This window comes from Phyllostomus hastatus, unplaced genomic scaffold, assembly GCF_019186645.2.
Source record: "Phyllostomus hastatus isolate PE091 unplaced genomic scaffold, TTU_PhHast_1.1 phas_contig_58, whole genome shotgun sequence".
Taxonomy (NCBI): domain Eukaryota; kingdom Metazoa; phylum Chordata; class Mammalia; order Chiroptera; family Phyllostomidae; genus Phyllostomus; species Phyllostomus hastatus.
In genome coordinates, this window is record NW_025333916.1 from 22,310,005 (window position 1) to 22,331,370 (window position 21,366).

General features: G+C 43.1%; 1 protein-coding gene across 1 annotated transcript in view; it reads right to left on the bottom strand.

Moving 5' to 3' along the window:
* Positions 1-20,296, bottom strand: part of ARHGEF28 (Rho guanine nucleotide exchange factor 28) — a 279,388-nt gene extending 259,092 nt beyond the window's left edge. The window contains exon 1 of the mRNA XM_045847808.1: positions 19,966-20,296. Coding sequence (XP_045703764.1) covers positions 19,966-20,260 — 295 coding nt within the window. The 5' untranslated portion in view covers positions 20,261-20,296. The remainder of the gene's footprint in view (positions 1-19,965) is intronic.
* Positions 20,297-21,366: the final 1,070 nt, after the last annotated feature.

The following is a 21,366-nucleotide window of genomic DNA, read 5'->3' on the forward strand; positions in this document are numbered from 1 at the left end:
TGACCCACCGGAGCATGCCACTTTTGCAGAACTTGGTTTTACTTTGCGTATTTTTTAGGAAACATCCTGAGAAGAAATTCCATCACTTCTGAATTTGGAAAAATACAGTGATCAGGAGCCCTAAAAACCTAGTAATGTAATATTTTTAAAATATAACATGATACTGGGCAAGCTGCTTAACATTTCTGAGCTCCAGTTTCTTCATCTTTAAAATTAAATCTGACCCACCTTCCCACCTACCAGAATTGTTGAGGATTAAAATGAGATGTTAAATGGGAGTCCTCTGTCAGCTGTGAAAGGATAAACCAACTTTCTTAAACAGAAGGGACCCTGCAAGGCCACTAAAATCTTTCTCGGGTGCAGCAGCAAGCTAACAAATAGAGAGAAAGCAATAGCAATAATTAACCATGACTTTCGTAAAAAGTTTTCTAGGTAAAAAATTTATACCAGTGGAGTTTAATATAGATTCCCAGGTATCACTTGCCAAAGATTCCAATTTGAGTGGTCTAAGTGCCTAGAAAACAGTATTTCAAAAACCTCCAGGTGGTCCCAGTGGCCAGCTGGATTTGGGATTCTAAGCTAGAAAATTGTCCCAGATCACAGACCCTTTTACATACACTGTAACTCAGCTGGCTGGAATCTGTGGCTGTCCCTCTATGCATTCATCCAATACTCTTTTTTTTAACTTTATTTATTTATTTTTAGAGAGGGGAAAGGAAGGAGAAAGAGAGAGAAACATTGATCTAAGAGAGAAACATCAATTACTTGCCCCTCATATGTGCCCCAACCAGGACTGAACCCCCAAACTAGGCATGTGCTCTGATCAGGAATTGAACTGACGACCTTTCGCTCTGCAGAACAACACCCAACCAGCTGAGCCACACTGGTCAGGACTAAGTAGTCTTTATTGAGAACACCTAGTCTGCCCCAGATACTGAACGAGGTGATGCCAGGGGCCTGTGGCCCAGTGGCTGAGATCACATACACCAGTGATGACAACATGCAGGGGTAAGCACCATGACAGGATAGACACAGGTCCTTACAAAGCACAAAGGACAATGGGAATGGACCCAGACTCTAGGAAACACAGGAGCTGGCCAGGCGGTTGAGAGACTGGGATAGCAGAGAAAAGTGTACAGGCAGAAAAGCAAGGTGTGTTCAGGCAGCTCGCAGCAATCCATTTGGCAGGAGGGAAGGATCAGAGAGGGAGACAGGATCCAGACCACGAAGGGTCATGAGGACCAGCAAAGAATTCTAGGCGGACAACTGACATGTTCAGGTTCGTGCTTCAGAAACTTTACTCAGAGAGCAGAGTAGAAGAGGAACAGTGTGAGCAACGGGAGGTAGGAGGATGCAGACAGGCGGAGGGAGCCTGCAGGCAGGGACTGCAGTTAGAAAGCCTTTACAGCAATCCAGAGAAATGGGAGAGCCTGAACCAGAGGGAACATAGCACAGGCCACAGGAAGAATCCCACAAAAACCAACTCAGGACCTGCTGGTTGAAATGCTTCTCTGTAACCTAGATTCCCATGAACTTTGCAGAGAGCACACAATGGGAAGATAAAAGAGCAACATTTAGAGTGATCCTTGCAGTGACACATTGACACCAAAAGCAGGTCATTTAATGTCCTACTCCTCTATACAACAAAGTTTTCAGTAACAATTTGTAAATGCATAATAATGACCAGAAAAGAAGTGCAGTGAAAGTCTCGTTTTAATGAAGTACACATGTACAATCATACCGGTAAAAAAATAAATGCAAACATAAAGACACAATGGAGGCAACTACTGAACTGTGCCCATCACATAACTTTGTCCTTTATCTTTTAGTTCCAAAACCATTTAAAATTCTAATTTCAAAGATATTCAAATTCAATAAAATATTTCAAACATAAATTGTTCCCTTATGAAAGAAAAATCTGAATACTCACAGCTCTCATTCTATGTCACTGCTTCACATTCTAAAACACAAAAACTCCGAGGGGTGACACAGAACAACGGAATTCAGATAACCCACGCTTTCGTTTCTTGGGTTTTGCCATCACTCTGCTGTCACTGCTCCCCTCGTATCTACGACGTGAAGGCACTGGCTGATAGTACTACGGAGACTGGGCACACGGGACGGACCTGAAGCAAGCTGGAACAACGCCAAATCTTTGTGAATTTACTCTCACAAAACACTTGTGTAGCACGTGTTGTGGACCAACTACACAACAGGGAGTTGTGTGAATTAAATTCCATAGTGAACACGTTTATTGAAGGGCAAGTCCCTAAAATGCACTGATTTGAAGCTTCCATAGGTAATAAAGTGCAACAGTAACAGCATCAATTATTCAGAACTTAGACCGACAGAAAAATATCTGGGGGGAGAAGTAACACCAACAGATTATGTTTAGAATTTCTAGTGCAAAGTGATAATAAGACCAGACTGACCAAAATTGATTTTAAGTGTTTTTTTTTTTCTGCAGAAAACTTACCCCTTATTGTCTGCACCATGGCCAGGCCGGGGGAAGAGGGGACATGGCCTCTGCCAACCCCCGGGATGCCACTGGAAACCGAGAAGGCCCAAGGGGCCCAAATCAAGGTCAGTAAAGAATGAGTGCAGAGTGGTAGAGAACAGAGCAAAAGCAAACAGATAAATCCTTGGGAGTGACTATATGAGAAGTCACCTTCGAGTTTAAAATACAGCACATTTAAAATGCACACAGGGTGCTGGACAGCATAAAAAAATGCTGGGAACAGAGCACAGGTATTGAGAGGTTGGAATTCTGGGTCTAGAATACTGTGCCTAGTCTGAAGCTTTTCCTCTAAGAAATAGCCATGAACTTGGAGGTCACACTTGACCTACCAGATAGCATATTAAACTCTATGGAAAAAGATTTTTTTAAATCTTTTCATCCTGAAAAGATTTGGGATGATAAGCTATGTAAACCAGGTCTTCCAACACAGACATGTGTCTCACATAGCTTGTGACAAGTGTAAGGTCAAATTTGGAAATGCAGAGGCAGTGAAAACTTTTCAGACCAGCCGATTAGAGCATAAGGTCTTCTGGTGTCTTTCACATGTGAACAGGCTGGATTTCCATGCCCCACCCCCACCCCCAGGCCTTCTGGGTGACACCAGGGGAAAGAAAGAAGCTCCACAGACTAGGGATCAATAAGCTGCTAGACTTAGAACAGGTTGTTTAACCTCTCATATCTCTGTGGTTTTCTCATCTATAAAACAGAGATGATGAGGCTGTTGCAGGAATTAAAGATAACAAGCATTGTGCTGAACAAAGGGAAAGCAATTGACACACAGTTACCATTTTCATTATTATCAAACTCCAGAACTCCAAACCAAATTATATAAAGAGGTCTTTCTACAGCTGATGCAAGTTTCACCAGAAATTCCCTGTCACAGGGCTCTCAAATGCTACAGGGACTGCTTGGATAGTTGGATAAACCTGGTAAGCTTCACTTTTCCCAACTGCAAGAAGGCATTTACACACTGGCTCTATCTACTATGAACCTATAGCAATCAGGTGCTAACTATTAAGCAAAGTCCCCATCTTCTGTACTAGGAATGCTATGTGCCCTCCCTCCAGAAGATCTAGAAGTGGGATTTATTTATTTATTTATTTATTTTAGTGTCAAAGGGACAGATCTTCCCACAGCAGCACTATAACTCAAGACTCCAGGATACTTAATATATATTTAACCCAAAATGTTTCTAGTATAGAGAATTGACTAATATTGTTATTGTCACAATTAAGCATGACTCCAAAGCCAGATGAAATGAACAAAAACAGGTCTTTATCCTGCCACTATATCCTGTGGACCACCAGTCCAGGAGAGGAGAGTCTTTATGTCACTGGCTTCAAAGGACTAGAAGAGAAACTTTATTTCTTTTTTTTTAATTGACTAGAGAGAGAGAACATCACTTGTTGCCCTTATTCACACACTCACTGGTGCCTCTTGCATCTGCCTGATCCGGGATCTAACCCACGACCTTGGTGCATCAAGACGATTATCTAACCTGAGATATCTATCTATCTGAGCAGATGGCCATGACCAAACTTTATTTCTTAACAAAAAAGTGAGCCAAACATTTATAAACCATTTAAAGGTATATATATTCCTAGGACTAATATGAGAGAAGTACTCACAAAAACCTCTTTTGGTGGTGTTTTTCCTGAAAGGGGGTTTTGTGGTCTAATAAAATGCCTCACTCATGCCTTTTTCCAAGTGTCCTTATACTCTAAACAACAGAAGGAAGGAAAGAAAAACAGTGGGGTGTTTTCTTTTTAGTTTTTTTGTTTGCACTTTTATTTTTTGCAACCTCGAGCACAGAACCAAAATTCCTGCTAGAACATGGCCACTCACTGGCCTGTTCTCACACAACAGGCCTCTGAGACTTTCCTCCCTGAATGTGAGTTGGCTCCACATTTTGCTTCCACCTTATTAGATGCAGAAGTGTTAAATTAACAAAAAGCCGTGGGAGCTGACATGGTACCAACTGATCACTTTCACCACCTTCCCGTGTGTGTGTTTACAGAAATAGTAAATTGATACCCTAAATAACTTTTCACAAAAGGAGCTATCATTTTTTAGGTTTGGGTTTTATATTAATATATCATTTAAACTTTCCAAAGTATGTCCATCTATAACTTCCTTTAACTGGCAAACTCTCCAGTTTTATCTAGAGACCCATTTCACAGATGAGGAAAATGCAAGTAGAAAAACATTCATCTAAAGTTAAACTAGGTTGGCACCCCTGTCTCAATCTTTATTTTAAGACTCTAAGTGAGAACAACTGCATTTTAAGCAAGTATGACCTGTTAATAAATCTTTAACTAGCTAATTTTTTGTTAACATTAGCAATACAGTAGAAAGTTCTGCTTAAACAGAGTACATGATCACTCGACCTTGGCTGGTTGAAATTCTCTTTGGCACTATAAACACCAAGGCTCTGCCAAATAGTTAAACAGCATTCTGATGAAAGGCACATGAAATATACTTAATAAGGCTGTTTAACTTTTAACTTCCTTAGGGTTTTTTTTATATCACACATGCAACTACTTATATATTGCTCATAGAACCACAGAAGGTGACAGATGAGGAAACTGAGAACTGCGATATGAATATTACTTATGGGCTTGTGGTGAAGTACCTGCCTGATCCCTGCAGCAGGAATGTCTCTGCAGGACAGAAGAATCCCAGGCAGAGAGCTGGGATGAGGGCAGGAGCTCAGGTCAGGCATGCCCACCAGGCCCAGCCCACACACCCCCTTGTCACTTGCATACTGTAGTGCTGGTATCCTAGGCCTATTTGCCATTTTCGAAAGTGCTAGCTATTTCCCGTGTGTGCATCTCGCCTTAACCATATTATGGTTTTGACACTCAGCCCCACTAATAAGATACAATACAAAAATGGAACGCTGACTTGAGTGTCAATGTTTATTAAACAGTTGATTGGTCCCTGACCAGATACCTTAGTTGGTTAGAGCATCAACCCTACACAACAAGGTTGTGGATTTGATCCCCAATCAGGACACATAAACAACCAATGAATGCATAAATAAGTGCAACAACAAAATGATGTTCCTCTCTCTCTCTTTCTCTCTCCTTCTCTCTCTCTTTCTCTCTCTCCTCCTGCTCTCTCTCAAATCAATTTTTTTAAAAAACTGACTGGTTTGCCAATAAATAGTATTTCCCCACACAATTTGTTACTCCTAAATCTAAAAAAAGAGTACAAATGTGCAAAAACAATGTAGAAAACTAGTTTCATAAGCATAATCAGAAGCTTATATTGATGTGAATAGAAGGACTGCCTGTAACTGCATAAAAGTCAACCCTTCCAAGCACGCCTTCTTAAAAGTCTGTTTGTAGCCTTCAGTTTTACATGGGATACACTACAAAGTTACATGCCTTTAAACGTCTACTGATGTAAGTCTCACTATCTACACTGTGTAATCCCACACTACAAGAAAGGGAAGACCTCTAGTGGAAGAAACCACTGTCATTTTCATGCCTTTAAAAGAAATTACCTACTGCATACTTGTGCTTAAAATACAATTCTATTGTAATTTTTTATCATATTTAATATATAAAAATAGGGAATATAAACCAGGAAGTTATTCTAGCAAAGAAAACGTGCAGTTAGTTCATCATTACAGTCACAGACATAAATATACAGCAGACTATAAAAAAACACTGTGGCTGATAACTCATTGATAAATATCAACACAATTTACAAGTGTTTTTTATGTAATGAAACATATGTAAAATCACAACTAAAGGTATATACATATTTACTAGTCAAAAATATATTGACCCAATATCCAAAGGCAAACACATGAATGTTCCCGACAGCTGTACAAGTTACTGAGCTAAGAATTCTTCTTTGCACATATCCATGTAATTTCTTAATTTAGAAAAAGGAGATTTTGCCCTGGCCGAGTGGCTCAATTGGTTGGAGTGTCATTGTGTACACTAAAGGGTTGTAGGTTCTGTCCCCAGTCAGGGCACATGCCTAGTTTGGGGGATCAACCCCAGGTCAGGGCACAAATGCAGGAGGCACCTAATCAATGTTTCTCTTACATCTCCACCTCTCTCCATTCTTCTCTCCCCCCACCCCACCACTTCCTCTCTCTCTCTCTCTCTCTCTCTCAAACCAATAAAAACATATCCTCAGATGAGGATTTTTTAAAAAATCAAAAAGGAGATTTCTTGTACCTACTTCCACCAGAAGATGCTACAGGCCAAGAAGGCTGCTTCGTACTCGGGCTCTCCTTCCCTTCCAGAGCCCCAGCTCTACACCTGCCCCGGCAGCCACCGCTCAGGCTGCCCTGTGAGGGCGACCTGCATGCCCACACCTCACTCGGGGGCTGCCGCAAACTTTTCACATCCTTCATATTGCCTTGTGTAACATCTTGCTTATAGCAGAGATCAGTATCTTATTTTTATAATTTATTTCCAAGTAGCTCATGTTCATCTTAAAAATTGTGTTAAGTTTCATATACACAAAATAGAAAATGGAAATTCCCTCTAATCTCTCTGTGGATGCCTGAATGAACACTTCATGTACATCTGGCCTTTGACTGGCTCTGTCAACAGGCACGTCGTAACACCTGCTTGGTAAAATCCTACGTGCTGGAGCCAAGGAGCTCTGCTCACCAGACACAGGCACCCTGGCTGGATGTCATCAGCCTCCAACATAGCAACTCATTCTCTCTGCCCTGTAATCAACCTTAAATTCAACACAAACAAAAGTATACTAGCTATTTTAAAGGAGAAAAAGGAAAAGGAACTGTGAAGGTGTACCAGTATGGAAATCAACCAGATATTTGGAATTCTGTAGGAATACATTAACAAGAAGAAAACAGGCACCTGGCAGGAAAAAACTTTAAGGAAATTATTGAGACGCGATACACATCCTGTCAAAACAACATGTGAAGTGGTGATTCATTTGATGAGTATCTTCTAAAAATGCTCTGTGACTTAAAATGCTCCATAAGTTTATTAATATTTCATTGTGGCACAGGAGAATTTTTTTTAAGTACTAAGATGTTTCAAATGATCCTGTGACCAAAAATAAAGAAACAACTAGCACAGATTCATCATATCCACAACAATCCTCTTTAAGGTCACCGAGATAAGGCACTTCTCATTTGCCTACCCTAGTTTGGTTTTGGCTAATGCTATGGCGTTCAGTGTAATTCAGGGTTGTGGAGGGCTTAGCCCTGCCTGGAGAGCTGTCCCAACAGCAGGAACATTAGAATCGGCTCACCCTTGACAAGGCAAGCAGAACACCAAGACCTTGGTCAGACCTCTCCAGAATTCTGTAAGGCTGTTTTCACATTCAAGTGTCTAGTTAGAAATATGTGTATGTGTGTATACACACACACACACAGAGCTAGGTTTTTCTATGCAAATTTAAGATGTGAAGTCTTTATAAGCACATTCCCAAAACAAACTGAAATACCAAAGAATAGTCTTTTCTGTTGGATGATATTCAAGTTTCTCTCCCTCACCAAACAGTTACTGTACATGGCTAATTTATTTGTAAGCCCACATTTGAAAGAATATTTCAAATTATGAGCAACAAGGAATTATGTAATTTCAGTAAATAGGTTTTAAATCAAGAGTTTGTGATGGAATTTGACACCTGAAAGATATCCGCTCCAATTACATTTATGAACTAAAATGAACTACACCAATTTTTCATTAAAATGTCTATTTCTTAAAGTCACTTGTTTTTACATTATCATCGAAGCAGACACATGAGTACAATACAAGTTGTATTTAGGGCACTAGAACAGAAAAAAATGCTGGACGACACTTCGATTCCCATTACACCAGGCATGGCTCCCAGAGAAAAATCGCCTTCGCTCAGGCGGCCAGAACGCCCTGCCCCTCACCATCTCTGCATCAAAGCGTACTCGTTTGCATTCACGGCCGCTGATTCGGCAGCACCGACAGCTCCTGAAAAGCTACTCCCAAGCCTCATCTCTAAGCCTGCCATGCCCAGCACATGCCTGCCTCATAGTAACTGCTGGCCAAACTCAACCCAGGGAGGGCTCGGGACTCACACAGAACTCTCCAACTCCCTGGGATGGAAAGAACAGCTGGATGGGAGGATTTAGAGCCCCTATACCCAGCAAGCAAAAGCCCAAACAGAGTCATACCCAATATCCAAACCACCAATGTAATGGGAAATATTTATCTTCAGGTTCTTGAGAAGTGGAGGGACGTTATGCCTTAAAATGTCATCTTTTTTATGAGCACAAGTTTGTTTTCTTTCATATTACTGGTCAGGAGCTGGATGAAACACTAGAGGTTTTAGAAATTTGCCACACCCTTTGAATAAAAGTTGTGAAATCTAACAGAAGAGAAATCACCAAGTTTCTTAAGAGAAAGTGGGGGAGCTTATGGGGGAGTAAAGAAGAGGAGAACGGGGAGGGGAAAGAAAAAAGAGAGAACTGTTATAAATGTTATTTTAGCTAAAAATAGACAGCAAAAATGCCACAAATTTCAGGGTCCATTCTCCACACAGCCTGACTGGAGTTAGGTACATTAAGTTCCATCTGCTAAAATGAAATGAATACCAATTTTCAGTCATCTTTGAGTTCAATTAAAAATAATCACTAGATTGTCCCTGGCTGATCCCACCTCGCTGCTCTGCTAGTGAAGTGTTCAGACATCAACAGGGGCTGCCGAGCTGCCGTCCGGGTTGGGGCGGGGGGGGAACCCCCGGCTGTGAGCAATCACTCCTCCCCTCCCATAAAGACTCGACACCACAGCAGCATCCTCAGACACAGATTCCTGAACAATCTAGAGGCTGCCGGTCAAGTGTCTGAAAGCACTCTGGGAATCCAGCATCGTGCTAGTAATCCGAGAAAGGGTTAAGACGCCATCCTTACCTCCACAGGAACACAGAGACGGGGCACACAGCGGGGAAGGGTTCGGCTCAGCCCCTCAGTTTCAAACAAGGTCGCAGGGGCCCAGAGAGGGGACATGGCTCACCTGGTATGTGTGTCAGTCGCAATGCTAAGATTTTAACCCAAATTCTGTTTCTGGCTCAGCCTTTGCTACACCCAGACTATCTTTTTTATTATTATTTCAAAAGATTATTTCTAAACTTCTCACAACTGTACAAGTATCAACATTACCACACAAATGAGAAAGCCATAAGAGCACACCATAAAAAACATCACTGCCCAAACAGTTGTTTCTCTCCTCATTACCTTTTAAAAACCTTCTAATTGCACACAATCTACTACCATTTTTAAAATGGTGTGTCCGACTCCCACTTTAAAAAATTGCTCTTAAATTCAATTAAATCCCAAAATCTTGCTTGTGTCTACTAATTTCTGCTGTTGTTTTTCCACAAAGATGCCATAACCAGTAAACATAAAGCTTTCTGCTACAAATGCAAAAGGGGAAAAATGCTTACTCCTATTTTTAATTAAAAACATTCTAATAAACCAATATCCAAATTACATTTAGCATTTCTAACAAGATCAGATTTTTCTTCAACTGTTCAGAATGAAGTTGGATTGTCTCTAGTACAGCACCATTTCTGGAAGTAAGCCAACTGAAAAGCTAATTTGGGACTTTCTGCAGATATGAAGATAACCTAGAGCATTCATTTTTATTGCAAAACAACCTAATTTATCTATATGTGGAATCTAGTTCACCTTCTTACATAAGATTTTAACATGTTTTATAAAGCTAAAAATCAGAAGACATGAAATCTATGTCTCATAACCACATCTGTCCAAATGGAACCTTCCTAACTAAAGACCAAGGAATAACTAGAATTCCCATAGCTGACATCTTAGAGATTTTTGACACTCTTCTATTCAGTGAGTAAATTATCAATCTTCCTGATTATCAAATGGAAAATAAAATGTAAGTATTTTATATACAAATTCAGTATAAAAAGAAATATATAATTTAAGAATACTTCTATTTTATTCCCCCTATGAATTCATCAATTAAAAAACTATAGAATCATCAGTAATAGGTCCTGTATGTTGTCCCTTACTGCCAAAAATGGGGAGTGACTAGCTGGAAACTGGCCAAATCTCTGGGGGCTCTAATAATCGGTCTAAAAGCAACTCCAGAAATCCATTCCCTGAGAACTCTCGAGAAGTCGCAAACCTGGCAATTCCACGAAAGGCAACACTTAAAGAGTTAGATCAGCCGTTTCTTACACATAAAGGTATTCTTCCACCACTCTACCCCATACAAATTCCACTTCCCCCAAACTTTATTAACAGTGAATGACATCACTACCTACAGAAATCGTTACTATTTAGAGACATAATCAAGACCTCTCGTTTGGAAAGAATAGGAAAAAATGCCAGGACAGGAAAAGAATCTGCTGAGATCCCCCAACTCTAATCCATCAAGAACTGTGGAGAATGACAGGATTCAAATATAGGAGACAGGCAAGTGTCATTCCAACCTCCAAAAAGGCAGAATCTACATACTATAGACAGGAGCTTCATGTTGATTCTAAGCAAGATCCTAGACCAGCAGAAGATGAAAGGGGTGACGTCAGTACCTCATAGAGGAAGCAGTGGCCACCTGGATCCAGTATGGGTTTCCCAAGAATAAGTGACTTGAGAATAACCCCATTCTGTTACATGGTTACTAAAACTGGTAACTCCATATAGTAGAGATACAGGGTTGTAAATTTGGTAGACAATTTATATCCTGATGACAAGATGGACAACTAAGAATGAAATGCTAGTACAAATCAGAGTAACTAACTGAACAACGTGACCTGAAATTGACAAACATCAACTTGAAAAGAAATTCGTATGGATGCACCAAATTGCTCTTCCCTAGACCTCAGCATAGTTAATAACCTCCTTAAGACATTAAAAAAATGCATATCATGATCTCACCTATAAGAGGAACCTAAAGAACAAAAATAAACTACTGAGCAAAATAGAACCAGAGGCATGGAAACATAGAACAAACTGACAACCACCAGAGGGAAAGAGGGAGGGAGATAATGGTGGAAAGAAGGGGAAGGGACTAGTCAAAGAACACATGTGAATGACCCACAGACATGACAACCGTGTGGGGACTGACTGTGGGAGCCGGGGCTGTGCTAAGTGGAGGAAAGCAAAGGGGGTAAAAATGGAACAATTGTAATAGAATAACAATAAAAAATGTTTTTAAAAAAGAATGCATATCAAATTTGTGGATAACTTGGAACCAAAAAAAGGGTGCCGAACATGATAAACAATCTAAAAGACCCTGAAAGACTAGAACAAATGGTCACATACAGGAAAATAAATTTAAAAGAAACATTACATTCTATTCAGGGCACTAAGAAGCCAACTGCACAAGTCCAAGAATGAAATGGGGCTCATCAGCAAAAAGGATAAAAACAGACTTTATGATTTTGAGATGACCTGAACATCAAAAGTCAATACCCCTGTTCAGAAGTACCATAGTTGGAAAGCGATTGTTTGAGAAGTTATTCTATCCCAGGTTCTGTGCTAAGCACTTTACATAGACAATCTTACTGAGTCCTTATATCAGCCCTACAAGAGAAAACAGGTAAAAACTGAGGCTAAAAGTTTCAGTGACTTGCCCAAGACAAGGCAGGGAGTAGCAGAGCTGAGTCTCCCCCGAGTCTCTGATTTGCAGTTGGCAATCTGAACCTGGAGGCTTCACTGCTTCCCTAGAGGAAGGAGCAGGGGTGTCTCCACATGGGTGGGAATGGCTCTTCTGCCCTCTGCACTGTCAAGTGGAAGGATTACACTTTAAGAAAAGAGAAAATTGGAATATGTTCAGTATTCCAGGGATGAGAGAATTCAAAATCTCATCATTCAACAAAAGCAACAGAAACTGAGGTTTTTATATCCCAACTTAAGTAAGGCTTAAATGTAGGATATGCACTTAGTTTTTAAAAATGGAAAGGGCTTTCATGTAGGAGAAATTGTTCAGAATGGTTCTCATGCAGAACTATAATAAACTTAATGCAGGAGAGGTTGCTTTTAACACCCTAAGGTTTCCAAAAATTCATCCCCTGCCCAACAAAAGAAATCATCCAACCAACTACAAGCCAACTAATGTAACTCGGAGAAAGTTCTGCACTGCAACGAAGCAGCAGCAGAAACCCTGTGCAGCTCAAAAACTGAGAATGGCTGCATAGAAAAGCATAGGAAGCATTTCACCTGCATCACTCCATCTCTTAGTCCAAAGCCAAGAAGGACCCCCTTAAAAGGATTTGACCCAACAGGCAAAAGGGCAGTAGGAAAATCCCAGCACTATGGAAAACAGGATGGAGGTTCCTCAGAAAAATAAAACTAGAAGTACCATATGGTCCAGCAATCCCACTTCGGGGCATAGCTCCTAAGGAGATGAAAAAACTGTCTCAGAACAGTACGCATCCTCATGTTCCCTGCAGCACTATATACAATAACCAAGACATGGGAACAACCTGAGTGTCCCTCAACAGATGAGTGGATGAAGAAAATGTGGCATATATCCATAATGGAATATTATTCAGCCATAAAAAAGGAAATCTTGCCTTTTGTGACAATATGGATAAACCTGGAGGGCATTATGCTAAGTGAAATAAGTCAGACATAAAAAGACAATTCTGTCTTCTTTAAAATACAGCATCAGTAATATGTGGAATCTCTTAAAAAGCCAATTTCATACAAACAGATACTAGAATAATACAGTTGCCAGGGGCTGCGGGCATGAGGAAATGGGGAAATGTAGGTCAAAAGGCACAAACTCCCAGTGGCGAGCTCTGAAGATCTGCAGCACAGCATAGCGACTACAGTGACAGGGGTACTGCACGCTGGAGAGATGCTGAGAGTGGATCTTAAGGGCACTCACCACACACTCAAAAAAAAAGAGTTAACTATATGAGATGATGGATGTGTTAATTATCTTGATCTTGATAATTATTTCACAATGTGCATGTACCTATTTGAAGTATACATGATGACTTGGTATACAATTATACTTTTTAATTATTCTGCAATAACATCCAGGAAAAGAACACAGACTGGGGCATCATTGTGGTTATTAGCACCCCACCGCAACGTAGTCAAGGACGGTGCCCAAACGGGCAGCCCTTTGGAGCTATGCTATACAGGGGAGGTGTGCATCTGCTGCAAACTAGGGGAAAATTTAAGGGTTCTTTCAATACAGAGACTGATCCTAATCAAGAACTTCATTCATTTTCCCAAACAGAATGTACAGTTTTCTAAGGGTCCTGGGGAGTCTCCCATTTATACCTGAGAAGGACTAGTCATCTAACTTCCTAGGCAAACTTTATTTTCCCTCCCTACACCCTAATGTTTTCCAATGTAAGCCACACATGACGCATAAGAAAATATCACCATGAGCCTTTGCAGGGATGCTGTAAACCAGAAGAACTTGTCATGACAGTTAGCAAAGTAACTAGCCAACCGACATATGCATAATCTACTTTGAGCACTCTACGGAGTAGCCTAAATCAGGGTCCCTGCTTCCAGTAAGGTTTGGAAAGTTGAGACACACAGGAGCATGTAATGAACCCAGGAGCAGGTGGGAAGTGATAAATGAGAGATACCAGCAATAGGATAACAGAGGTTCAGGAAGGAAGCTCAGTTGCTACTAAGTTGGTCAGAGGTTTCAGGGAGAAGGTGGTTTGAGCATGCTCCGAGGATTACAGGACAGGCATGCCTCATTTTATTGTGCTTCACAGATGTGTTGTTCACAAATTGAAGGCAAGACTCTCCAGCAGCAAAAAAGATTACAGCACACTTTATTGCAGTGACTGGAATTGAACCCACAATGTCTCCCAAGTCTGCCCATACATTTTAGCTAGAGAGGAAGAACTGCCTACCATGAACAAAGTTAATGAAGTCGGAAAGTACATAGAATGTCCCATTAGGCAATTACCAGTCCTGGCTGATGAAAGTGGACGGTCCACGAGAGGATGCAGAAGGGGACAGGTGACACGCCCACAGCACAAAAGAAACACCATGAGAAGATGCAGTCATGACCCTTTCCTGGATACTTTCAGATATAGAAAGCCAGAAACACCTAAAGGTTGGACAAGTACCTAGCAAACACAACTGTCTCATCTTTTTGAAAAATTATGTCAGGCCCACTTGACAGCTTCAGAACCCAGGTGATTCCAATGAATAACCAGGCTTAGAATCCTGGGTGAGGGTTTCAAATAATCCATAACCTCATTAATCACTGAGCATCCCCTACCATTTGAAACTCTAACGCCTGGTCATTCAGCAAACCATGAGGCCAGTAGAGCAACAAAACAAGGAAGACTGTAGACAAAGAACCAGGTAACAATGCACAGACCATAAACAAAGTAATTAGGAGAGAAAGAAATTTGCCCAGAAGGTCTTTGCCTGAACCATCCGGTCCAATGAAAACCTCTTGACCTTCACAGATACTCAGAAGTTCAAGACCTCCTTTACTTCAAGTCCTGGTTTATAGAGTCCCTGCAAAGGCCAGTGGTGATGTTTTCCTGTGTATCGGATGTGGAAATTTTTATCACGAAATCTAGAAACAATCAGCCCACTCATCTGTCATCTTCCCAGCGCTACTCCACCCCTCTTCCCCATGGTGAAGCTCCTCAGTAGAAAGGGAGAAGGGTAGCCTATGACCTTCATGCATGGGATCCAGACTTCCATGTCTGAAGTCTCTCTGGACTAAGTCCAGGAACATAACCCAGTCATTTCAACCTGATGACTGGTGATCAAGGTGAAGTATGTTCATCGTCGTCATAGCTCAACCCTTCAAAGCCTTGCCGAGGGCACGGTGCTGACCCTGCTGTGGACAGTACATTCCTGGTAGTCATGCCCAAAATGCAAAGGCTGAATTGACCGATGCCCTCCTCACTTTGAAATGTCATGATGTTAGAACTGGCAGGTTCTTAGAGACCGAGTCAACTCCCGTCCATTTCACCAGATTAAGAAACTGAGACCCCGGGAAAGCTCACACTCACCCAACGACACACAACTGAGAGGTCCCGGCTGTCTCTATCCCTGCCTTGAACTTGAAGCCTAGGGTGCTTTCCCCTGAGGTCACACTGACATCTCATTGCCTTCTGAAACCTGGGGAATCTGCTAAAGCTACTTTTTTAAAATGTCTACTTTCCATTCGTTTCAAATATAACCACCACCATCTTCTGGCACTTACTCTCTGCCAAGCACTACTAGAAGAGCTCTCTGTAACTTTATTCGTTGTATCCTCATAACCACCCAAGGGGGCAGGTTACAATGATTACCCCCACTTCACAAGTGGAAAACGTGAAGTGGAGAGAGGCCACACAGCCAGGACAGAGCCGGGGCTGTCTAATAAGACAGTCTGTCTCCAGAATCCTCACTCTTAACCACTTTGTTATGGTTCATGAGAGATAATGTCTTTAAATTATAAAATGATAGAAGAGAAGGAGCAAGCCTTAAGCATAAAGAGTTTCATAATGAATTTAAGAGCTAAACCATAAATTCCATTAATATATGTAATATATGATCGATTTATTAAGTTAAAGGAAAATCTATGTGTATACCATAAAGAAATATATAAAGCATATTAACATTTTAAGCTTTAAAAAAATTTTTTTCATATATTGACTTTAAAGGGAGAGAGAGAGAGAAACATCAATTTGTCTTTCCACTTACTTATGTGTTCATTGGTTGATTCTTGTATGTGCCCTGGCTGGGGATCGAACCGCGACCTCAGTCTGTGGAGAGGATACTCAGCCTTGGCGTATCCAAATGACCTCTAACCAACTGAGTTACGTGGCCAGGACCCATTTCAAGCCTATTTTAAAAGGTGGAATGATCATGTACATACCAGTCAAACAAAACCTGCCACTTGAAATAGGCAGAAATGTTCTTTAAGTGCTGATTTTAGAAGAGGCTCTTCTGGACCGGCTATGAAAGAGGAAGGTGTTGCTGAGCTCCCCTGAGCTGGCTGGCCTTCACTCACGGGTACAAGATGTCTTCTCCACTGCTAAAGGAACATTATCTTTACATTAACTTTCTATAGAAATCCAACCTCGGACTGATAATTAAGAAAAAGATTAAACTAAAATAAGAGAAGACACCTCTGAAGACAAAAATATATCTGATAAAAGTGTTGAAAGCCAAGATCTCTGAAACAAATACCCAATATGCACTTATATTAACTTTTTAACTTTCCCTCAAATCAAAAATTATGTCAACGCTCATTACATTTGCTATCCAGGAGAAGAAGTCCAGCAGCAGCGATGGTAAACAAATTACAATTGTGCCTAAGATCCAATTTCAAGGGAACAACTGCAGTCAATTAAGAAGATGTACTATCACATAGAAAAAGTTACATGAAATTTTACCAGCCAAATATCTTAGTGCCAAGTGTTCAAAAGCCACTCAAAATGCAAGAGATCCTAAAAACTCTAAAACCAGAAAAGTAGTGCCTTAAACATGAAACCCTCAGTGCAGAGAATTAAAGCAAAGAACCATGTCCAGCACACAGGAGACCCTCCAATATTTGGTGAATGAATACAACTGAAGAAAAGGGTCACAGAAAGAGGAGCGGGAAAGAAACTGCCCACATGGCTAAACAGCAGAGTGACACTGCTTTAAGCTTTTGAAAACTTCTTAACACTAGGATAATAACAAAAGGACTAAGGATTGTAGATCCTGGACAAAACGACAGACTCCATCCAGTCAGGGCAAAACGCTCGGTCATAGAGGACCTGCACTTCTTCAGTAAAACACCCCCAAGCCCAGCTCTGCCTGAGTACGGGATCCAGACTCTAGTCCGACAGGACAGCATAATATTCACAGTCAGCTCTAACATGCCAAAATTTCCTGAATTTGGTGCATTTCAAATACCACACTGTTTTCAATTTAGAACTCTCAATAGGAGTTGCTCAGCTTGATCCATCTCTTCCTAACAAATCTTACTGAAGGTCGCTGGGGAAAAAAACATTGTATAGCTTTTCTGCTCCACTAAAGCAACATAAATACAAATGCAATTAGACAAAACCTACATAAACCAGATCTATTCTATCTGATCAGAAAATTAAAGCATAATGAAATTACACTCGGGCCGGGAGTGCGAGAGTAACTGGGGACCTGTGCAGTACCGTCCTAGCCATGCCCCAGCCAGGAAGGCGTTTCCCACATTTGTGTCATAAATCTTTTCTGGGGAGGCAGCACTTAGTCATAAATTCGGGCAGGACTACGGTTAGAGCTAAGTACCAATGCAGTGGTTGCCAGTTCTGAACAGAATGTTTAATATAAAAGTAATATTATATTCCACTATTTAATACCTATTTAAAACACATTTCCTCTTCTCACATGGCATATAGTAAAGGAGGTCATGTATCAGAGCTCACCTGAAATTCCTGCCCAGTTTAAGTCTTAGCCACAACAGTAGTTTATATAAGAGGACAATGGGAAAATATTCCAAACTCTATTGCAGTATTCACAAGATTAAAAAAAAAAAGGTGTGAGGCCCCTGATGAAATTTCATAAAGCTTTGGTTACCAACTGCAGGCATACCTCATTTTATTATGCTTCACTTTATTGCATTTCACAGATGTTGCATTTTTTTCTTTTACAAATGAAGACAAGACCCTCCACCAGCAAAAAAAAAAAAAAAATGCAACTCGCTTTATTGTGAGACCCTCTTTATTGCAGGGGTCTGGAGTCGAACCCAAAATACTGCGGAGCTAAGCCTGTTCTGTTTTCCTTTTTAATTGTTTCTAATCTGCTTGAAGGGCAGGACAGGCGCTTCAAAGGAAAGTCTAATGGCTCACCTGTTGCGTAACTTGTTCTTGGTTAGTCAGGTTTTGATAAGGAAGAAAACAGTCAAAAGCAGGACAAACACTGATTCTCTGTTCTCCATTCTCCCATAAGTCAGGACATGGGCCTCAGGCACATACCCATTAGCTGGCTGTGCCTCAGTTTACCTAACCACTAAATATGTCTGATGCTATCCAAATTCCTATTTGACCAAAGTTAATGAGCACACTCACATAGAAGGTCCACATGAGAATGTCACGTTGAAATACTGTGTTGTAGAAATTCCAAAGGCTTTCTCAGTGTTCATTTCTTTTCCTCCAAAGACTCCAAAGGGTTAGCTTGGCCATTAATCAAGACCAGGCAAATACCCATGTGCTTTAAAAGCCATGTATACAAAAACCCAGGACAGATACATAGAAACCTCCCCAGGCAAGGTTATCACTGTGCTTGGATAACCATGTGCAAAGACCAACCTGCAGAACATGACGAGGACGGGTCTTTTATTTTGCTTTTGTTGTGAGAACAGGATTTTGCTTCCCCTGACACCTTCAGGGCCTAGGAACTTACGATCACAAATCTTCAGAAAACCAGAGACCTCACGGGCCTCCAAATGATCAGTTCTTTCTGAACGTCATACTTTTCCGTATTTCTTACCCAGTTGGCACTGATCTGGTGATTAATCTCCATCATAACTCTGGATCTACGGATATTTGTCGAGACCCAGGCAGGGTCAAGGAGGGAGACGCTGTGCAAACACAGATGTAGCTGCCTTTCCTTGACCCACCCAGCTGTAACCAATGGGTGCACGCTCTGCGTTCCTAGGGAGGCAGATGGATTCTGTCCTGGAAATCTAATTGGTGTCTGGGAAACCAGAGCTGGGTTTCCAAGGCGTCCTCAGCGCCCAGCTTCCTCGCAGCTCTGGACAGGCAAGGATGCCTCCTTGGCCAAGCACAGGCCCATCATTATGACCCCTGTGGAAGCTCTAATCATGGGAAGGTTACGGCACCACCACCCACACCCCAGGTGTTCAAGAGGCAAACAAATCTATACAATAAGCATATGTAATTCCGACAAAATTCTGACCTCCTCTCCTAACCAAGATAACTGTAGTGATCTAGTGATCTTTTAAGATACAGCAGGTGTTCAAACACGAGAAAATGTTAGGGCCTCTGTCCTGAGCTAGTGCTCGGTCTGTTCTCTGGAGACCTGGCCCCGCCAAGCACCCTCAAAACAGAGTCGAGACACCGGTGGGGAGAAGAGACCCCAGCTTTCAAGGAGCTCCCTTCTCCACCGCAGTGACATTTATTGCCCAGGCATCCGAAAGGCACTGACCGGGCTTCCACCCACCCATGCCCGGTCCGGAGGCAGGGTAGAGAGGGGCCGCTGCCACCTCCTCGTTGCTCTCCGACTGCACCGCGGAGCAACAACCTCGCACTCCGCAGCTACCGACACCGAGCCCCGAGCGGGACCGTGCAGCCCTTTGCACTTGTTGCTGTTCCCGAGGGGCCAGGAGGCGGCCATCCCTCGAGCCGCAGAGCCCGCAGCAGTACTCCCTCTCCACCTCGGCTGAGGCTGACCCTCGCGTCCCCTGGGACCCAGGAGAAAGTAGCTCCCTGACCGAGAACTCGGGTGAGGTGGCCCAAGTTTTCTACCCAGGGCTGTGGAGAGAGGAGGAGGATGGAGCCGAAAGAACGCTTACCTGGAGCTGCGGCCCCGCAGCCTCCGCAGCCTCCGCCGCCTCCGCCGCCTCCGCCGCCCGAGCGAGGCGCTGCCCTCCGCGCCCTGCCCGGGGCGCCGAGCCGGGAAGGCTCTCCGAAGCTGCCAACTCCCGCGGCAGCCCGGCGGCAGCCGCACGGAGGGGGCGGAGCCGCGGGCGCGCTCCCAGGCCCCGCCGGTGCCGCTGGCCGCTGGAGCCGCCCCGCTCGGTCTGCTCGGTCCGCGCCTGCCTGCCGGCTGCCGCAGGATCCCCGGCCTGCCCACCGCCCGGCCGGCATCACATGGCCAGGCCCGCCCGCCGCGCCCGACACCGGCTCCAGGAGGAAACCTGAAACCCGGAGTGCGCTGTCTCCGCCAGCCCCCTCCCGCCGCGGGGCGGTGGCGGACTCGCCTCGGCGTCCCTCCCCCCCCCGCAGGACGAGGATCGCCGAGGGGCAGGTTGCCGGCCCTACCCGGCCAGAGGAGGGCGACCTTGTGCCCCGGTGGCGGAGCACTCGCCCCCCAGGCTCCAGAGGCCTTGCCTTGGCGCTGAGGAAGGAACTGGCCAGCCCGCTCCTGAAATGGGCTGTGCCAGGCCCGAGGGAGGCTTAGGTTGCCCTCAGCCCAAAGCCACCACACCTGTGACATAACATGGCCCCAGTATTACTTTAAAATCTGAGGCTCAGGTTCCTCTGGGTCAAAGCTGGACGAGCGGCGATTCTCCTGGTGTTCATACATGCAAGTGGCTCCATTGGAAGTCTTCCTAATTCAAAAATTCGCGTGAAAACCGTAACTTGCTTTTACACTGTGAAAGGGACTCGCTCACCATCCAACGTGCTTTTCCCCGTTAGAACCATCACAGCCCCGAGCGGAGAAGCCTCTCCACCAACCAGGCCTTCCTTCCACAGACTTCAGGCAATCATAGCAACCTTAAGGGCAAAACACCCAATTGGATGTTTCTTGTAATTATCGTGAATCTCTGGTTTGTTTTTCCTGCGAACCTCTGCTGCCCACAGGACCAGCTCAGGGGTGTGGCCCGAGGAAGCCGGCCACCAAGGCCCGGAGCCAGGAGGGAGCACCTCTCCTGGTCGGTTCAGCCTCCCTCCTCGTCCTCACCTTGTCCGGCCCACCTTGCTGATACAGGTCCTGAGGACGAGAGAAAGGCCGAAGAAGGTAACAAGGATACACTGTGGTGTGTCTTAAGTCCTCAACCCGGCTCCAAGGCGAAGGTGGGGCATTCTGCCTTAATAAAAAGATCCACACTGGCATTGCGCTCCTGTTTCACTGGGCCCCTGAACCCGAGGCCTGGCCCATGTACGGCCATTTAAAGAAAAAAGTTCTTGCCCCTTGCCAGAACTTCAAGGTACTCAAAATAAAAATAAAAACTATAATATCCTTTTCAAAA